This window comes from Neodiprion virginianus, chromosome 4, assembly GCF_021901495.1.
Source record: "Neodiprion virginianus isolate iyNeoVirg1 chromosome 4, iyNeoVirg1.1, whole genome shotgun sequence".
NCBI classification, from domain to species: domain Eukaryota; kingdom Metazoa; phylum Arthropoda; class Insecta; order Hymenoptera; family Diprionidae; genus Neodiprion; species Neodiprion virginianus.
The window spans coordinates 15,958,115-15,980,559 of NC_060880.1; the positions used below are offsets into that span (position 1 = coordinate 15,958,115).

At 34.6% G+C, this 22,445-nt stretch overlaps 1 protein-coding gene across 2 annotated transcripts in view; it reads right to left on the minus strand.

Moving 5' to 3' along the window:
• Positions 1-22,445, minus strand: part of LOC124302342 (protein kinase C-binding protein NELL1-like) — an 83,136-nt gene that overhangs the window by 2,073 nt on the left and 58,618 nt on the right. The window contains exons 4-14 of one of the 2 annotated variants that reach the window (XM_046758451.1): positions 20,908-21,058; positions 19,964-20,246; positions 11,598-11,753; positions 7,577-7,799; positions 7,252-7,443; positions 6,957-7,076; positions 6,035-6,295; positions 5,544-5,909; positions 4,687-4,946; positions 3,650-3,889; positions 1,349-1,398 (exon numbers count right to left, since the gene is read on the minus strand). In XM_046758451.1, coding sequence (XP_046614407.1) covers positions 1,349-1,398; positions 3,650-3,889; positions 4,687-4,946; positions 5,544-5,909; positions 6,035-6,295; positions 6,957-7,076; positions 7,252-7,443; positions 7,577-7,799; positions 11,598-11,753; positions 19,964-20,246; positions 20,908-21,058 — 2,302 coding nt within the window. The remainder of the gene's footprint in view (positions 1-1,348; positions 1,399-3,649; positions 3,890-4,686; positions 4,947-5,543; positions 5,910-6,034; positions 6,296-6,956; positions 7,077-7,251; positions 7,444-7,576; positions 7,800-11,597; positions 11,754-19,963; positions 20,247-20,907; positions 21,059-22,445) is intronic. The other variant, XM_046758452.1, reaches the window with a different exon arrangement.

Genomic DNA, 22,445 nt, shown 5'->3' on the forward strand with positions numbered 1-22,445 from the left:
AGTTAAAAATTAGGAAGGCAAACACATTACCTCTCAGCAGAGTCGTTCTTCATTCAGATACATATGCTCCGAACTAACACGGGGGACGGAGGAGTGGTTTGTAAATTACTAGTACATATAGGTACCATAATTAAGATCCACACACATTCATATAAAAATCATGCGGATATACGAAACAAAACAATGAATTATCATGATATGTCTTCAGTCTATAGGTAGGTTCTACTACGCTAGCTACGCTATAGCGACTTTGATGGGATCTTTCTGTTGATATATTCATTTTTAGTCACTTTTAATTCGTAATTGATCCAATGATTTATTCGTGTATTTTTTCAACACTTCGCTTTGAATTTTGAAATAAATAAAATGAGCGGTAACACAAGGAAATTGTTGTTCATTATTTTCGGTTATTAAGCAAACATAAAGCTAGTTTTTCAGATATATGTATTACAGAATGCAATCCCAGATCAGCCGCTATAGTTTCAATGATAAGGAGTAAAAAGTTCCTAGTGCTTCTATATATGCATAGATTTCATATGCAAAGAATATCAGAAATGGTGCAAAATAGGCTGAGATATCCCAAAAAGAGAAACGAAAAATTCAAGTAACCGTGTCAAGATGCTGTAAATGTGAAGATGTGTTTATCGTCAAAAATTTTGTTGGTTCTTTTGTATTAATTTTTTTTCTTTTCTTTTCTTTTTATCAACTCGAAGGTATATAATTCGTAAGGGCATATATAAAATAGAAAGAGCATGCGTCGTGATCGTGCACAGTGACCGCGCATGTAAAGAGCACTTGATTCGATAATCGTGTATCAGAGAATCGTGAACAGATTTAAATATAAGTGGTATGAAAAGTGATGCACATATATTTGATGAATTACTTTTGCAGTGAATATATGTGACCTGTATTTTTTCACGGTAAATAAATAAAATCTCATTGTACCATAATATTTGTATAATCGAAGTATAAAATGAGTTGAAATAATGTGAAATTTATTTTTTAATACACCAAATTTTACACCAACAATCCGCAGCGCAAGCTGTGCAAAAAATTTCTTCAACTTCCAAATTATGGATGAAAATACAAGCCACGTGCTAAATTTTTCTCTTTAATTTAAATATAACTGAGCAAAACTGAGAGAAAACGAAAGAAGAAAAAACAAAAAATATTGAGATATAAAGAAATTGTTTGAATAATGACGAATGCAACGTGAATGAAATTTTTTTTTTCCAATAATGAAAATGATCATAAGAGAGTTGTGATAATAAGAGAAAGATTAGTAAATAAGTAGTTAAGAGTAGTAAGATTAAAAGGTAGGTAAGGTGAGGTAGAGTGACGTGATTACCGATGCACACAACACGCGCTATTGCTCACCAATTGGGCGCAGTACGGCACCTGCAAGGATACCCAGTGTTAGGCTGTTAGTCTCAAGCTAGGCATGTTAGCATGTTAGGTATTGATGTCGCTATAATTTCTTTCATTTTTCTTTCATTTCCACTTTCATTTCATTACTTTGCTCTTGGTCCTTTCTATTTGGTATTTATTCTGCATTTTCACCAGCCATCATTCTATTGCGCCCGAACAAATAGACAATGCTTATTAATGATTTAATCCTTCGATAGACGTATACATCCATGGATAAAAATGTTACACGTATAATATTTTATTCGTCGCAGCCATCTACTGTTTTTTTCCGCTGATTGGTGAATGCATTAAATCGTGCAAGTTGTATGATCCTAACTGTATTACAAATCTTTTACTCGTTTCAAACAACAATGCCCATAGATTTGTTTCACGAAAATATCTCACAGCGAGACACAATGACAGATTATCCAATTGGTTTTTACTTCAGCAAATAAATATTATACATGCTGTTTTCTCACCAGGATTTGAAATCTTCAATACAGAGCTCTTATCGATTCGCGAATATGAACGTGAATGCATGATCTATAAAAGACAGGATCCTAATACAGTTGTTAATTTTGTTTATTCTGCTAATTTCTCTGAAAAATATCTCATTTGATTTCTTTGAAGTTCATATGCATTCATTACGTATACATAGTAATGATTAGTAGTGGATCAATATTGTGATAGGCGCATTAGAATGGTGAAATATTTTAGTAAGTGATAGAGTTCAAAGTATGTATTATGTACGAATGATCCATGCAGGGCCGACCCGAAGCAAATATATAGTCACAGTGTGACATTGTCGTAAAAGCTTCAAAAATAAGCAATAGCTAGCAATAAATATACTTTTTCCATAAATTCGCAGGCAGCGTTTATTTGCGTCACTATAATTTAGCTAAAACCGATTCGTACGTATAAGTATACCCACATGATCTCAAAGTTTTATATAGGTTGGGAGAAATTAGGTAAACAATATTTAGAACTTTGTTATTTTATGCTCAAAATCTATGCCAAAAAAGCTACGAGGTAATTCGAGAAATTGATTAAAAACGGCGAGAATAACATATTCAGCAAGAGGTTGATATTCATATTTTATGTTTCTTTTTTTCAAGTGGAATATAATTGAGTTAATTCATCAACAGAATTGTTTGTTGATGTCGCTATATAAACACTGCCAGTTGCGCGGGCAACATAAAAAATCAGGCTAGCTTAGGGACGCCCCTGTATGGTAGCTAATTAATAAGTCAACGCTAATATGCTAACACAATATTATATTCATCTAATAACAAATGTAAAATCTAGCGGTAGCAATCTTGCACACACCGATTATGCAACATAAAATGAAAGAAATGAAATCATGTATACATGTATAATAATAATATAAAATAACAATAACGATAGTATTAATAATTCAATAAAAAATGTATAAGACGTATATGTATATGTATATATTAGATAATAATGATAATAACAATAACAATAGTAATAATATGCATCCCACTAAGCAAAAGGCAATATGCTTTTTTCTTTTCTTTTTTTTTCCCCATAGGTTATTTGCATTTTCTTTTTTCGTTATATATTTACTAACCTTGCATATGCTTATAATATTGCTAAGTCTTTGATAAATGGGGTTGTACTCCGTACATTCATAAAAGATTTATAATATAATATTTATAGTGACAAATTATGTTCGGCTTTTCTATCTACACATATAGGTATATGTATCATAGATTATGTATCTAGTATGGAAAATTATATGCATGTTGTATGTATATGTATGTATATTATATGCATGTGTGTGTATGTGTACGACAAATTATAATATTGTTGGAATTACAAAAATAAAGCAAAAGTAATGAAAGACTGTACGGATTTGCCGCATATTCTCTCCCTATGTTTTTCGGTTATTGTTAACAAGAGCGTTTAAAATTGAGGAAAAAAAAAACCGTTAAAATTGAAACGTCACCAGGATAATGTATACCTATAGTGTATAAAATGAATATAAATAAATGTGTATGGGAAATTACTAGCAGAACTCATTGTATATGAGTTTTAAAAGAACCTCTGTTGCCTAGACACATATGTGTACATTGTATAATGTACCTATATAAAGTATGTATGATGTATATCCGAAAATACTAACAGGTGATGTGTAGAAAATTGGAGTTATATATATTGGAAGGGTCTATACAATGTATATAAAAATTTCGGGATTCGCAAGTTAAACACGTTTCCTTACCTTGCACTCGCACGTTGTGCATTTGTCGTGCGGATCTTGCCACGAGCTGCTACTCTCGTGCATTATACCCGCGTAACTGCACGGCTGAGGATGACTAGATATAAGGGAAGTTCCATTGTTGGATAATTCTCTGGCGCAAGGGTCATCCTCGCATCTAGGACAACAGTCGCCGTCCTCGGTAACAGGATTGGAACATGTCACAGGCGGACATTCCATTTCCCAGCAGTCTATTTCTCCATTCTGTAGAAAATAAATTTTACCACATCGTCCATGTAAAGTTAACGACATGTGTTAACGATCGGATGTTTTCGTACTTCTCAAGTCAGGTTGACCAGAATTTCATACACAATTCGTCAAGAAAGTACACATGAGATGATTGATGAAAAGGTCAGTGAATTTTAAGAATTTATATTACAACAATCAATTCTTAAATTTGATTAGGGTTTGCTTTTTTCAAAAGTATGTGGATTGAATTTCGTCAACATGTTTTTCAAAATTGGGATGAATTAATAGCAAGCATTGTTTTTGATAATAACGCCAATATGTTTCGCGGTGACCAAAATATCTTAAAAACGACTGAAACGGTGTACTTGAAATTTTGAGATATTATCTATGGATAGTTTTACAAAATGGCGTCCATTTGAAGTTGAAATTAAATTTTTCGTTGAAAGTTAACTTTTCAGAAATTTAATAAACAACACAAATATGATAGGTAATTAAGAAACAAGTATGATCATTGCAAAGGGGATCAGCTATTCAAATTTTATGTAAATCGGTTAAGCCATTTTTGAGATATCATAGATTTTGTAGAAGATATCGCTGAGCGAAACGATTTATATCATAGTTAATAACGACGCTTTTAATTTATTTAATGTGATAAAAAAAATATGAAAATGAAGTTCGATCTGTACAATTTATTAAGAAAATAAACTACAAATAAATGAAATAATTGACTGTTGAGATATAACTAGTTCCCAGAAATTCACCCTTATTTTCAGCCATCTCGTTAACAATGACAAAGAGAAAATATATCTTACCAAACACTCGCAAGTTTGACACTGATATATCCACCTTTCTCCGCTCCTAAATATAAGATGATATAGATCCTGATGTCTGCATGATGCCAAAGGATCGCACTGCGGGCAGCACTTGTCTCTCTGGCTCGCAGTAATGCTGCAGTTACAAGTGGGGTCTCTACAGGTGACAACGCCATTAAGGCAGGTGCATCGTCTGCAGGGATAACCAGCAGGGACGACCGTTTCCCCGTTCTCAACTTCCTTCTCCTCAAACATGCAGCCTATTTAAGAAACAAAAACAAACCATAAAAATGGTATTTTTCTTGGTACTTTTAATCAATTTACAAATCAATTGAATTTTTGGAAATATTGTCAAGAATGATCAAAATCTTTTGTCGTTTATGCACTTTTTTTTTTTCATGGAATTGTCTCTCTACTTAGAGCGAAAATTGTTTCCTGCTACATCATTTCATACGTTTCACAGTCATTTGCATGAAACTTTTTCGGGGTGCTTCAAAAATATCGAATTATCAATTTTTTTTTTGGTTGGATAAATTCATGCTCGTCATTCAACTGTAAAATCCTCTAAATTTCAGATCTCATCATCAAAACGTTTCAAAGATCATGGCAAAAGTTTTTTTTTGATAAGATAGACAGACAGACGTGTCTTAAAAAAATTGGTTTCTGGATACTGGTGGTCCAAAAACATGAGAATTCATATTGAAAATAAGAGAAAGTAATCTTCAATTGACACCAATACTTTTTATATAAGTGACAAGAATGAAAAAAAAAAAAGAACCACAGCACGTCGATAGTAAACCGTTGCAACGAAAACTTTTCCATACCTATCCGTCTTCAACACACTCAGTTTAACTTACTCAGTTTACAATCTGGCCCGCGTTCCGGGGGACAGGCACACATGTAACCACCGATGGTGTTGACGCACTGAGAGCTAGGATGACAGGTGTGTTTTAGGCCATTGGTCTGATCGTTGCACTCATCGATATCCTGGCACTGAGTGCCCTGTGTGGTGTCGTGGAAGGCGCTGTGATAGCCGGGCTTGCATCGGCAATAGTACCACCCCTGCATGTTGTAGCAGGTCGAAGAATGATGACATCTGTGAAGATCGCTGGCGCACTCGTCGAGGTCAAGTTCGCAACTCGAGCCGACGTAGCCTCGCCTGCAGGAGCATTTTCCAGGTGCAACGCACTCTCCGCCATTCTGACAAGGTCGCTCGCAAACGGCTGTGGATTAGACACAAATGAGTATCAATGAGAATGAGAGCTTTTAAAGACAGTGTATCGCGCTTCCGCTGTAGATTTACAGTTACTCAGAGATTTCTTTGCCTCTTCGTGTGTCTATTACTCACGTGTACACGAATTTCCGTCTCCTTTATATCCGTCCCGACACACGCAGTGATAACTACCCACTGTGTTTATGCACATCGCGTTCTCGTGGCATTTGTGATTACCCGTCGAGCATTCATCGAGTTCGGCGCAATTGTACTTATCTACTCTACGATATCCTTGCAAGCATTCGCAAATGTATGACCCGTTGGTGTTGACGCATTTGGTATTGGCGTTGCAGTGATGACCGTTGAAGCCTCCTTGGTGTTTGCACTCGTCGACGTCTAGAAACGAATACAACTTATCTTTAGTAATATTGCTAAACTAGTTTCGCACAGATTCATTTACATATTTCCATTATTGTCTTGTGAGAATATTTCGTTAAATATGATCTGGACAGTGTTGCATATTATTTAGATAATTCTACCTAAGACAAGAATCTTGGATAATTTCAACTTTTATCTTTTATCCTTTGAAGATTCCCTGAATTAGCATAAGCGACACCATTCAGAAGAAAAACACCCTGGTTTTATATTGCCTAAGTAAATAATTCAACAGAAACGTCACTTTAAAATTAGTCTGCTTCGCAGTTGGCAATACTGAAAAAAGAATTGTTCGAGTCGATCGAATATTTTTTGAACTTTGCACAGAAATGATTGTTCAATTAATGATTCTCTTTGTCCTGCGTGTGTTAAAGTTTCTCGTTTTCTTCGTTATATTTGCGATTATCTAGATGAAAATCATTATAATTTCTCATCTTTTGTAAAGATAATTGGATGAGAAAGATCATATCCGCATGAATTTGTATAAATGAATAACCTTATCTCCGTCTATAAGATACCGATACTTATTAACTTGTATAACACTGGATCTGGTATTAGTAAAACAAGAAGAAGAACAAGAACATGAAGAAGGATAAGGAAAAAAACATATTTTGTTAGATACCGTGACAATTACGTCCGTCTCCTTGATAACCAGCGTTACATTGACAGGCGTACGTTGTCTGAAGATTCAAGCAAGACGCGTTGACGTGACAATTAGGATTTTCAGCGCAGTAATCCACCCCTGTGTTAGTCGATTAGAAAAGCATTGTTAACATTAAGAACATGTGATATTAGTCGCCTCATGACAACACACAAAAATCATACGCATTAGTAAGCGAGTTTGTTAGGATAAAAATTCCATGTTAAAAACAAACAAATTATTGATGAAAATGACGAAATAACAAAGACTCACTTACCTGGGCAAAACTTGCAGCATTCGTCCGCGACGCTGATTTGTTCGCTAGGCCGACACGGCAAATGTGGACAGACTTTTTCCGGTGGTGTTGACTCACAGGTGAGAACACCGTCGTTACATACGCAGAGTGAACACGGTTTGGGTGCAAATCTATCACCGTGATCGTAAAAAACCCCGTGCTGGTAGCATTGCTCTGCGGAGAAAGGAAAATGATGATATCCGTCCGTCGATTATTTGCTTGTAAAAATTACGTGGCGTCGCGCAATCTACGATGATTTCGAAATACTTTCATAGTGCTTGAAACTCTTGGGTAATCGGTTACTTACTGCGACATGCCGGACAGCATTCACCTTCCGGTATGTAGGGGCTTTTGCATGTGACAGGCGGACACCATTCTGGTTCGCATTCGATCTTTCCGTGAGTGCAGGAACACTTTAGACAACCTTTCTTCCAGTTAAGCCCGTCCTCGTGAAGAGTTCCGTTTGCTCTGCAAGATTTTTGGCACTCGCACTCCTCCACTTTGCTTATCCTACCTTCGGCCGCTGTTAACTGAAAACAGTACGAGATGTCAATCGCTTCTTTGGAAATATTTAGATTTCCTTAGATTATGTATACATATTTATTTATTTATTATTTACGAGAGGATTTTACATAGAAAAAGATAGAATAAAATGTACATATAATGAATTGAGTGGCAAAGTGGTGTAGTGTAATTTACAAAAGAAGTAACTGTTCATACCCAAATAAAGCTCTAGATAAGTTTTTTTATAGTATAAAAACTAGTGTTGTAAGGATCAAACCAATTTTCGTTCCCGTTACATAATAACAACAGACGGTCAATTATAGATTAAAGGTTTGATACGGTCGATCATTTTAAACTTATTGAAAAGCTTGAACTGCTCAACATAAGGGGTCTACCACTGAAACTAATTATAAGTTATCTGGAAAACCGAAAGCAATAAGTTCAATTTAACGAAGACGATTTATCTTGACCTTGGAGATTTGTTGATTAAAGTTATTCTTGGATATGAAGGTCACAACTCAAAACACTTTTTATCGTGTTAACGTTTCGGCCCTGGTGGGGGCCCTCCTCAGAACAATTTTATTTAAATATCTGTCACGAACAAAAATAAAATAAAATAATGTACAAATAGGTTTTGACAAAATAAGACATATTGGTGTAAATAATATGCAAAGGTGTTGAAGCAAGTATAAAAGAGGAATTACCTCATATGAGATGACACTTCCAATTACATAAATGCGTGTTGGTAATTGATGAATAAATAGAACAAAAAGGCAATAAAGACAAAAACCGAAACGTAACTCCCACGAATTCATAATTATTGTTGGTTTGTTAAAATGAAATAAAATACACAGCCGTTATGGTAGAGTCAGAGCACATAAGCACAAGTGGAACGTCTAGTGTGTAGTGGGAGGAGGTCGATCTCGATAGTTATCAGAGCAACGCAGAGTCAACGGGTTAAACGGAAAACAAAATTTTTTTGTTAAGGAGGTAAAATCGAGAGCAAGCTCAGTCGGTAATGGACAATTACAATGGTCGTATCATAGAGGTGTAAATATTACTTAGATGTTCTATGTCTTGTTTACGGTTGACAGAATTAGGATGTGCTACGATATTGCACATTTCTAACAGTAGCCTATTGTAATACAAAGGTTCAACGTCAATAATGCTAGCTTGAGAATAATTAAAAGAGTGGTCGAAATCGATGGCATGTCTCGTCAATGCAGTATAATTATCCTCGTGTTCATGGATATTGCGTTTATGTTCGGTTATCCTGGTGTGTAGTTGTCTACTAGTTTGGCCTATGTAAGCCATGTTGCAATGATTGCAAGGTATTTTGTAAACTACACCCGAGCGATTACCCAGGGGTAAGGGGTCTTTACCTGAATCAAACATCGAGGATATATCATGTGCACATTTGCCCAAAAATTGAATTTTGTACTTGGAGAATGTTCTGTTGAGTGACTCAAACAACCAATATTTGTTGTCGCTGGAGAATGACATCTTAATTGAATTACCGGTTGAAGTGTCAAAAAAATTCTTCGACACACAATACTTGAAATTAGAACCGGCCTTCAACGCTTACAAGACGGCTAACATCAACAAGTTAGCTAATCTGATCAATAACAAAAAACGACTTTATTATTATCTGACTCTACCATAACGGCTGTGTATTTTATTTCATTTTAACAAACCAACAATAATTATGAATTCGTGGGAGTTACGTTTCGGTTTTTGTCTTTATTGCCTTTTTGTTCTATTTATTCATCAATTACCAACACGCATTTATGTAATTGGAAGTGTCATCTCATATGAGGTAATTCCTCTTTTATACTTGCTTCAACACCTTTGCATATTATTTACACCAATATGTCTTATTTTGTCAAAACCTATTTGTACATTATTTTATTTTATTTTTGTTCGTGACAGATATTTAAATAAAATTGTTCTGAGGAGGGCCCCCACCAGGGCCGAAACGTTAACACGATAAAAAGTGTTTTGAGTTGTGACCTTCATATCCAAGAATAACTTTAATCAGTTCAATTTAATGTTGTGAACAGTAATTTCTTGAACGTCCAAACAGGTGTACCTCAAGTGCTCAGATATTATGTGGTTGACAGTAGAGCCGAAGATCAAATGGAAGTTAACTAACATAAAAACTGGCTTGATCACAATAGACTATCCTTAAACGTGAGCAAGACAGTTTTTGTTACTTTTGTCTGTCACAAAGATATACCTGTCGATTTTGAGTTTGAAATTTATGGTAGTAAAATACAGCGGCGCTCTTCTATTAAATATTTAGATGTTTACATCAACTGCCATAAGAGATGGGATGTAAAAATTATAAAGAAAGTAAACCACATTCAACCTTCTATATGTATCATCTGGAATCGGCAAATTACTATCACCAAACAACTTACAAATGATACCGTATGGAATATGCTATGGTGTTGCCACTTATGGAACATTAGCTTGGGGATCAGCCAATGAAATAATAATCAGCCTAATCGAGAGTGTTCATAATCTTAATATATATAAATCTCGTGTCACGATGTTTGTCCTCAATGGACTCCTAAACCACTTAACCGATTATAATAAAATACGCACACCATGTGCAGTTCGATCCAACTTGAGAGATAGGATAGTTTAAATCTCAAATTATAGTCGCAATTATAATATATTGCTAATTATTTGTCTGTTATTATTTGACAGTCACAATTATCTGTTAACTCCGAATGATTCTAACAGATGTCGATACCTTTCGACTGGGTTGAGTAAGTAATCAATAGATGGCGCTGCTATGGTAAATCTACGAACGTGTCATATAAGCTACATTTTAACAGCATAACTAGCAACCCATCCCGGCTTCGCACGGGCATATAATAATATAATAAAAGAAAATACACAATGTTTACAGTGAGTTTCTAGAAAAATAACATTTATATTATTACTTAATATTATTATATGCCCGTGCGAAGCCGGGATGGGCTGCTAGTAGAGTTATAAAGTTGTTAAATGGGTTACGGGAAAGGAAGAAACCTTCGGAGCTTTACGAACTATACATTCTTGAAGCTATTTCGCATCATTACCAAAATCTTAGTCAAGAATACCGAGACAACACTGCAATTACTAGGAATAAAATTCTTAAATTACCCAAAGTAGAAAAAGAAATGGGAAGGACAAGTCACGGTATATTCCGATGCTGATCTTTAATAATTTCGATAATTTCATGAAAAATGTAAAAGGTAGGAGCTGTAGAAAAATTATTAAGAGTTATTTAGGGAATACTGACGTGCAATAACGAAACCAGTTAAAGTTTTACTAAATAACGCCCGTTGTAAATTTTTATTCCATCCTGTTGTATTTTTAGGATTAAGTTTTGCATTAAGTTGAGTTATTTTTTAATTTTAGTGGCCAGTCCGCGTTCAGATGCATTTTCATCCCTATCGAACACAGCACCTTGTATTGTATTGCTACGGTGTAACCTGGTTAAAATATTTATACTCTTCTGTACTTGACATGAATAAGTCGGATTTTCGTTCCCGCAATACATCTCATTAACTAAAAATATTCGGAAAAAGTATTTGTTTAGGAGGACATTCCACTTTGTTCAATCTGAAAAGTATTTGTTTGAATCAACAAAAAAAAAACTGTTTTTTTTCGCATTTTGCAAAATCAAACGAGACTTTGTTTACTTTGAAGACATTTTTGCTTGAAATTGAACAAAACCTTTTGAAAAAAAATTATTTTTGCTGTAATAAATTGCTTTTTTCTCCGGGTGTGTGTGCTAATTGTATTCAAGGATTTGCTTGCTGTCGCTTTACCTTCTGCGTCAGTTCGTTTAGGTTCTGCATAAGTTGTTCGACCGTGTTTTGGAGCATGGAAAATTGGCCACAGGTCGGACAGGAAGAGTCAAGCTGCGGACACTGTGACAGGTACCCGTGGGGACCTGGTATAAGCTTGACGTCTTGTAAAGCACCCTGTCGACAGATAATTTACAAAGATTCTGTGATCAGTTGTGAGTTAAATTTTTCCTTTATGAAATGAGAATGTAAAAATAAATAAAAAAGAAGAATAAAAGTAAACGAGTCTCAGAATTAAAATTGTACAGCTTATATAACAGAGAGGAAGAACAAATTTCAAATTATATTTTTCTGTACGTTGGAGGACAAATTTTGTAAACATCTTCGTTTTTTTTTTTTTTTTTAGAAAATATTTTTCCGGTTGAAAAATGGGCAACAAATCTATGTGAAAGAGGAATACAGAGAAACCGTTTCAAAGACATTTTTTTACACCGACTGAGCAGATCATGCACGGCTTTTCCTCTGATACGATTTTGAATAATCCGGATTGCAAGAGGATTTACGGACTCTTCTCCAAGGATTTTATTTCTGCTTCGGCAGCTCCTGCATTCAATCTCGCGGCATCAGAAAGATGAAGCAGCTGTTTTATTCCCAGGAAAAGTTTTTAAGCCGGCATGATCTGCAGAAGCAAATGGAATCGAGAAATAAAAAAATTAAATGAGAAAACCTCGAATTCTTGCGATCCGCGTGGGAAAATATACAGCTGAGCAGTCTGGAAAAATTTCAATGTTTATAATAAGATATCATGAGAGAAATACTGTGCATAAATTACAAGAATATAGAAGAAGCATTAAACAACAAATGCAATAAATTGAAATCGAATTTCTGTAGAGAAGATTTACATCCGAGGTCGGGATGTGATTAATTCTTCCGATAAATTCTTCCGCCATTCGTCGTAATTTCATTACTCAAACTCCACAGATGGGAGAAAATTGAGTTACTTGGTGTAAACTGCTGCTGCTGCTGCTGCTACTTTTGCTGCACCCTAAACGTTTATTAGATCATCGTAAAATACAGGCCTTGAATTGAATGCGTTAACAAAAGGTGTAAATAAGATTAAAGGACACTGGATAACTTATAGCTCTGCGTAAATATACGTAAGCCGAATTACACGGAAACAGGAAAGTAATTAACTTCGAAACCACAAAACGTTGCAGCACGTGATTATCAAGGTTTTTTTCCTTATTTTTAGTCTTTACGTGAATCGGAATAAAAAACAATAACGCCCAAGAGTAAAATTCGCATGAAAAGTGCTCCATTTGTTGCCTAATACTTACTCCGCGATACTAAGAAAGGAATGGTAACAACAAAACCCCGCATAGAGATTAATCGATCTTCAAAAACGAATAAGAACCTTCTACAGGGTGATTTGGCAAAATTTTCTGCAACCCGCCACCCCCAGTGCCGCCGTATTCAGGTTAACCCTCCCTCCCCCGTTGGCTAATGTTTTATTCAATGCCTTTGTTCGATACGGCCATTGCATGGAGATAAAAAACACGGAATAAAAAATCTCTCCCTCATCTACGCCGTTGGTGCAGCAGCAGCAACAGACGCGATGCACCCTAAATCGCGTACTCATTACGCGAGATTAGGGGAGCAGAGCTTATAGAAAGTGATTTTCGATTTATTTTCCATATCGGCTGGCGCAGCCCTGGTTAAAATTCCATCAGAAACCAATAGAATATGTAACTGAAATGTATAAGAACTTGACGGGATTCTGTCAGCTTTATCCGCACAAGTGATCCAACATTGAATTTCTGTCTGCATCTATCAGTTTCATGTACGCATGACTATGAATTTCAGACGGTATTTATTGGACTTCTAACTGCTTGACGGCGTCTATCCGCAATTTCATATACAAATTCTATCGGCCTCTATCCTCATTCGCTCTTTACAACAAGCCATCCGCTTCTGTTGGCAATTACAGACAGCCCGTCTGTCCGAATGTGTACGCAGCGCTGAGCAGCGTGCGAATTCATCTGGATCTATCCGCAATCGCGTATACAAATTCTATCGGCTTCTATCCGCATTCGCTACCGACAACGAATAACCCTCTTCTGTCCGCAATCGCGTATACAAATTCTATCGGCCTCTATCTGCATCCGATAGATAGCCTGTCTGTCCGGTTTTCATGTATTATCGACACGATGCGTTTTTAATTGCAGCATTTCAATTTCGTAATTTTCACTCTAAAATATAATACCGGTAAACGGGGAATTTGAGTCTGGGTTTTACATGTCGGATTTCGGTTTCTTTCACCCAACTATAGTCAAGGAAAAATAGTTTTGTTAGCCAAAGTTTTCTTCTGTAGAAACCAGAACGATATTTCAGAATTTAAGAAAAATTACTTTTCTTGATAACTTCAGTTTCGCATTCCGGTCACTTGTATAAAAAAATACTGACGGGATGAAAACTTTGATTTTCAACCAAAAAAGTAATTCAGGGTTGATTTGTCATTCCAAAGGTACTGCTATTTTCTCAATACGTACGTGATCATGGGCAACACCAGGGTAGATACATTGATAGAAATAGACGGAATGAAATAGTTCATCAGCAGCGCATAGATGCGGACAGAATGCATCTGTGGACCGTATTTAAACCAGTGCTGATAGAGGTACATTAGAAACCGATAGAATCCATCTGCGCGTTATTCCAGGTGGACAACGTCTGCGTATAGAAAACCGGTAGATGCGGATAAAAATTCTGTCCATTTAATAGCAAAATGCGTATAGAATCGGACACGAGTGGATAGGAATTCTGTCTGCTGTTGCACATAGATGCGTATAAGAACGGGCATATCCAACTGCTTCTGTCTGAAATTACCGTGACAAAAACACACTCGATTCAGACAGGATTCGTCTTCTGTCTGTTTCTGATGGAATTTTAACCAGGGAGGCTATCCCGCATTATATTTTATACATACAAACGAGTCATTTTCACCGCGATTTGCACAAAGCTTCAATCCAGTCATTTCATTTCTCTGGGTTTAGTATTCCGCATTTTCACTGGTATTTGAAAATACCACTTTTCACATCCCATATGTTAGATTAACACAGAATAAGGCGGATGTATCTACAATGTGAATTAGTGCAGGTAATCCAAACACAGGAATAGAATATTCTGGCGTTATTGTCGCGTGAAACAAACATTTTTTTGTTTCTGGAGATATTTATGTTAGGTATATTTTTTTTCCTGTAACCGAAAAACATAACAGTTCTGCATAAAAAATAATAGAGCGAGTTTTGTAGCTGTGAGCAGAAAATCAAATGTGCTGATATTCGTTTTTGATTATACGAGCGATAATAATTAACTTTGAAGCAAAAATAAATTGATATTGATAAATAATAAGACATTAAATTTAATTGAAAAAATGCGTGATAAATTAAAAAAACTGATTAAATGTAGCAGTAATAACCAAAAACATAGTTATATAATTTGTCGATATTGTGTTGTAGTAACTTGTACTTGTACAAATAAATTTCATACACCATGAGTTTTCCTAAGTGCGAAACTATCCGTGCGCCTGATTTAAGCAACCGGAGTTACAGCTCATGTTCAACCTGAGGATCGTGTCCCGCTACGGCCATCCCTAACGTCAAAGATTATATTTCAAATTTTGGTAACTTTGACAGCTAATATTTGACGTTTGGGTGGCCATGGTGGGTTATGGTGCTCAACCTGAACATGATTTGTAAACCGGAAGTAAGAGAGACGGCGACGAAACTCAAGCCTGCCTGCCAGTAAAAATAAGTGGGCCCGTTTTTGGCGCAGAGTTAGCAGTACCGATTTTCTCCACTCGCCGCGCTCGTGTTCTTCAGTCGTTCGAAACGTGTAAGCCAGGCAGCTATCAACACCTGGTCAACACTCAATAAGCATAATATTTGGACGATCAAAGAACACGGACGCAGTAGGTGGCAGATATCGGTACTACTAACTCGACGCAAAATCTGGCCCAACTTTGTTTTCCGGAGTTTTGTCTCATTCTGTCTTACTTCCTGGCTGTAACCCCGACTGCGTGGAGACTAGAGTAAAGGAGTGGACACAGCGTGCTTCAGAAATTTATACGAAATCCCGGCCTAACACAACGGCGCTGCGATCAAAAAGATCGTAGTCATGTATATAATATATATATTAGGGTGGGTCAAAAAAATCAAGTATTTTTTTTTTTGGATTCGACACACGAAAACTAGTTCCTAGCTACCTCTAGAAAGTACTTACCAAATCTAAGCTCTTAATATTAACGGGAAGATTATGCTCATCATAGTTTTCCATTTTCAATTTAGTCTTATATAAAAATGGCCATATCTTATCACCAATAGATTGTTAAATTAGTTGCATCATCAATATTTATAGGAAATTGAACGCTCTACAAAAATGGTCTCTTATACTTTTTTCATTAATCTAACCATTTAAAAGATATTCAAGGTGAAAGGTTGAAGTATTTTAAGGAAAATAACTTTTTGTTTTGAATTTTGTAACTTACTAAAAAATAATTATTGTCAAATGAGTTTCAGATATTTTCATAGGAAATTGAACGCTCTACAAAAAAGGTTTCTTGTGGTTAATCGATTACTGTAACCATTTAGAAGATATTCGCAGTAGAATCCCAATGCCAGAGAATTGAATAGTCTACGGCAGATTTGCATTTTTACAGTAATGGTATATTTGAAGATATGATGAATAAGAATTCTCGACCTCGTATGTAATATATTATATTATTGGTGATCGGTCAATTAAGAAAACGTAATTTTAGTTAACGTTTCGACCCGGATATGGGCCCTCCTCAGAACGATTTATTTAAAAACTGTCAAAAAAACAAACAAAAGGAAAATAGGACTTAAAAAAATTAACAATGGTACTAATAGTAATCGGACATAAATATTGCAGATGTAACATTCTCAGAGACAATAAACATTGTTGATAATAAGAACCTTATGAATAATTATGATAAGGATGTTTTTTGATGTTATTTACCTTTTGAGTTAAGTAGGTGTAATAAGATGTAGTCGATTTCACAATAACAATTGGCGGAAACAGTGTTCTTTTTAGTGACGGTAGACAATGTCACTCTTCCAGTTGTTTTTTTGTAGGAGTTAAAGGTTGGTAGTCATTTATTTAAAAGATTAAAGAACTATGTTTTTTCACAGTCAATATGTCATAGTGTTAAAAGGTTATTGAAAAAAGTCAATTAGCAATGAAATTAATTCACAAGTGTCAATTAGGTGGAGGTAAGCTCTTTATAATTAAATCCTACATGTCTAACGAAATATTGTTGGTTGAACCAATTGGGTCAACAGGTGAATAACGACTGATGGGGGAAAACACAATAATCCAGAGTGAAGGTGAACATATTATAAACATTATACAGAAAAAACAATAAATATTAGGTACGAAAGGTTATGTAGAATGAACTGTAAATGGGACCTAAATAATAATTTTTTTTATAAAGAAATAAAAAAAAAATTAGTTAAGGTTAAACAATATTTGTTGTGTGGGCAGAGATTAGAGGTTTGTAAATATTGCAATAACTGTAAATGGGACCTAAATAATAATTTTTTTTATAAAGAAATAAAAAAAAAATTAGTTAAGGTTAAACAATATTTGTTGTGTGGGCAGAGATTAGAGGTTTGTAAATATTGCAATAACTGTAAATGGGACCTAAATAATAATTTTTTTTATAAAGAAATAAAAAAAAAATTAGTTAAGGTTAAACAATATTTGTTGTGTGGGCAGAGATTAGAGGTTTGTAAATATTGCAATAACTGTAAATGGGACCTAAATAATAATTTTTTTTATAAAGAAATAAAAAAAAAATTAGTTAAGGTTAAACAATATTTGTTGTGTGGGCAGAGATTAGAGGTTTGTAAATATTGCAATAACTGTAAATGGGACCTAAATAATAATTTTTTTTATAAAGAAATAAAAAAAAAATTAGTTAAGGTTAAACAATATTTGTTGTGTGGGCAGAGATTAGAGGTTTGTAAATATTGCAATAACTGTAAATGGGACCTAAATAATAATTTTTTTTATAAAGAAATAAAAAAAAAATTAGTTAAGGTTAAACAATATTTGTTGTGTGGGCAGAGATTAGAGGTTTGTAAATATTGCAATATTTACAAACCTCTAATCTCTGCCCACACAACAAATATTGTTTAACCTTAACTAATTTTTTTTTTATTTCTTTATAAAAAAAATTATTATTTAGGTCCCATTTACAGTTCATTCTACATAACCTTTCGTACCTAATATTTATTGTTTTTTCTGTATAATGTTTATAATATGTTCACCTTCACTCTGGATTATTGTGTTTTCCCCCATCAGTCGTTATTCACCTGTTGACCCAATTGGTTCAACCAACAATATTTCGTTAGACATGTAGGATTTAATTATAAAGAGCTTACCTCCACCTAATTGACACTTGTGAATTAATTTCATTGCTAATTGACTTTTTTCAATAACCTTTTAACACTATGACATATTGACTGTGAAAAAACATAGTTCTTTAATCTTTTAAATAAATGACTACCAACCTTTAACTCCTACAAAAAAACAACTGGAAGAGTGACATTGTCTACCGTCACTAAAAAGAACACTGTTTCCGCCAATTGTTATTGTGAAATCGACTACATCTTATTACACCTACTTAACTCAAAAGGTAAATAACATCAAAAAACATCCTTATCATAATTATTCATAAGGTTCTTATTATCAACAATGTTTATTGTCTCTGAGAATGTTACATCTGCAATATTTATGTCCGATTACTATTAGTACCATTGTTAATTTTTTTAAGTCCTATTTTCCTTTTGTTTGTTTTTTTGACAGTTTTTAAATAAATCGTTCTGAGGAGGGCCCATATCCGGGTCGAAACGTTAACTAAAATTACGTTTTCTTAATTGACCGATCACCAATAATATAATATATTACATACGAGGTCGAGAATTCTTATTCATCATATCTTCAAATATACCATTACTGTAAAAATGCAAATCTGCCGTAGACTATTCAATTCTCTGGCATTGGGATTCTACTGCGAATATCTTCTAAATGGTTACAGTAATCGATTAACCACAAGAAACCTTTTTTGTAGAGCGTTCAATTTCCTATGAAAATATCTGAAACTCATTTGACAATAATTATTTTTTAGTAAGTTACAAAATTCAAAACAAAAAGTTATTTTCCTTAAAATACTTCAACCTTTCACCTTGAATATCTTTTAAATGGTTAGATTAATGAAAAAAGTATAAGAGACCATTTTTGTAGAGCGTTCAATTTCCTATAAATATTGATGATGCAACTAATTTAACAATCTATTGGTGATAAGATATGGCCATTTTTATATAAGACTAAATTGAAAATGGAAAACTATGATGAGCATAATCTTCCCGTTAATATTAAGAGCTTAGATTTGGTAAGTACTTTCTAGAGGTAGCTAGGAACTAGTTTTCGTGTGTCGAATCCAAAAAAAAAAATACTTGATTTTTTTGACCCACCCTAATATATATATATTTAGATCAGAACACTGTTACTAATTATTTCCTAACCTCAATGTGGCAAAATTCGTGCAGTGTTTATGTTGACATGTGTAAAACTTTTTGTTATTAATGTGCAGTGTTAATTAATTTATTATGTTTATTAAAATGGGTGTATCAAATTTCGTTGAATAAAAATAAGCTGAAACATTAGTGAATGAAATTACTTTGCTCAGAGAAGAAAACGTCGAATCGTACGATGAAAACTTGAATTGTTTATAGAGATTGTGACACAAATCACAGCTGTTCTTACACGAAAAGCACGGCACAAAATACTTTACACAAGCACTGATAAAACAAAAATAATCTCCTTAACCTCCAATATACTATCATTTAGGTGCGTCACTTTTCATTCTACTGCGCAAGCGCGGATCGGTCAGTAATTTTATTACTATATTTACGATCTTTTCGACCCATGCGATGCTAGTGGCAGAGCGGAGAACTAATTGAAGGATGGGTTTTTGAGGACGCCGTTACTACTTATTCTCCTATGCTGTGTCCACTACTTTACTCTAGTCTCCATGCCCGGCTGCTTGAATCAGGAGCATGGATTGTTCAGCGTTTAGAACAACCCAAGGTATAGTGTAATAAAAAAAAAAAAATCAAACCTTCATAATTTTAACGATACACCCATATTTACCATAGAATTTTCTAGTGACTACATCAAATGAAATTTTCTGTTATCGTCAGCGTGCGTAATCGATACATGTAATAGCTAATATTGTAAGTGATATTTTCCTCGCATATTCATCGACATCTTGTTCGTCTTGGTCTTTCCTCTATTTCTCTAATTACCTTGAACAAGAAATGTTTGGCGCTTCGTTGCCCGACCCAGAGCTGAAGCTGAGGTATCGTGAAGTTAGTATCCGGAGGTCCGGGTCGCAGCAAACGCCTGTAGAGCGGATGACAATCGACCAAAAGCTCAACCTGGGATCCGCTTATGCTGAGGGCGACCCGATGCCAGGCGCCGTCGGCTAATCGGAATGGAAACGCCTCGACATGAACGGCTCCGTCCCTCCTGGAAAGATAGTGGAGCCGAAGTTCGTCCTTCCGACCGCTGCTTTGCAGCTCCAGATACCTAATATCACGATTCGAAAAGGAAAAGAGAATATTTTATTAAGCGTCAACCATATCAGTTTCTTTTTTTAATACTTGGAGTATTTAGTTTGAAACATAAAAAAAAAAAAAATGGTTCCTTTGGTAAAAGTATTTTGCGTGATGTATAACATCCGACAATTTCAGGTTCACATTATCGAGGAAAACGTTACTTTGCTACGATATTCGTCAGGTGAACTCAAACTTATAGGCGCAAAATCAAAATGGCGGTTGTAAAGCCACGCACTTGAAATTTTATTTCAACTCTAAACTGATTTTCAGAGCTTTTTGGATATCAAATGTTATTTTGCACCAAACAACGTGACAGCAAGGACTGCTGGAGTACAATTTCACCTTCAACGAAATTCTAATAACTGTGAATTCAGCCCGCGATAATCACTTGTACTACGTGTGTACTTATATGACAAAAAAATAAGTAGGTATGATTACATCTTAACTTGTCGTTGATGATTTTCGTATTTAAGAGAGAGGTAGAGAAAAAAGCAATTTTGTGAGATTATTTTCTTCGAATCCAATGATTTTCTTCCAATTCCTTGTATACACGATCGTATTATGTATAATATGAGGTGTGTGTAATTCGTTTTTGTTTGTTTCTATATTGTTTTGTTTTAATTAGTACGAACCTGTTGTTCCCGTGTGAAAAGGCGATTATTGTACCGGAATTGGCCTCTTCCTGGCGAAGAGCTGCAGCTACCGTGAACTCCGGAACCTGCCGAAGAACCGCCGCAGCTCTTTGAAATCCCGCTTCGCTAACTCGAAGCTCTCTGTCGTCGCCTGAAATCGTAAAAAAAAACAACTACATTAGAATGCAATAAAATAGATATCTATGCTAATTACACAGTAATAATAATAATAATTTTAAAAAAAGAACACACTATAAAGACAGCGATAAAACAGGGAGAATACAATTAAAAATATCTATATACATATGTATAAAAATTCTTTTCGTTATATGCGCCTGATATGCATTTTGGGCAATATAAATACGTATATAACTATTATACGTGTTTCTGTCCCTATTCACCATCAGCTCGTCACCCATAATATATATATATATATGCAATAAAAGTATGCAAGAGGCATGTGCAATGCCGATAAGAGAATATTATTGAAGATAATTGGAAATTTTTCGAGAGATAGGATTACGAATATAGAAGGATATGTTACCGATGTAGTATTATACCTCTAAAGCTCTATGAAGCCTCACGAATTTTCCCACAGTATTATACATATATGTATGTATTAGGGTGGTTTTTATTTGGGGGTCGGAGAAATTTTCATTGGGACACCCCCCAGATCTGTTCCAAATCATTAAAAAAAATCTGTGTAAAGATTCAATCCTCTACATCAACTGGAACAGGTTTGAAAGTTTTAAATTCAAAGTACATGTAGTTTTTATAAGCAGTTATTTCGTTTTGTATGACTTTGGTATAAATTAAGAGACCGATGTGTAACTTGACAAAGTTGTTGCTTATAATCATAGAAAAAAAAGGTGGAAATTTCAAAATTTTATTATCATTTTATAATATACTTCTTTTTATATACATATAAGCTTAATAGCATCACTTTTATTAGGCTAATATGTAAGGGAACAATAATTATAAAATTTTTAGGATTTTTTCCCATCATTATAAGCAACAACTCTGCCGAGTTTCAAATCGGTCTCAATGAAAATTTTTCCTACCCCCAAATAAGAACCACCTTAGTGTATATATTATGTAATATATATGCCATATAAATATTAAAAATTCTCTTCTCATCTCGCATTTTTATTAAACCCTCCTTTTTTACCCCTCTTAGAATACCGTGCTGCGTAATAAAGAAAAATAAATCTCGCTCGATTTGATATTCCTTATCTTTCTTGTACCCCGGTGTGTTGCGTTTTCTCTTTTCTCCATGGTATATACGTAGTAGATCTATTCAACGAACGGAACTTATATCCATATGACATTATTCGGTTATCCCTTAAAGGAGATTTAATCTCTATCTATCGTCTGTATGAGGTATAACGGTATAGATTCTAGAATACAAACGTTCAGGTTTATCGATCCTAATCTCGACCTTATACATAGATATATGACACATGTATGTAAATATAGAAAATCTGAAAAGCTGTACACTGTATATTTGTATCCTTTCATCGTGTGGTTTTTCCTTCCCT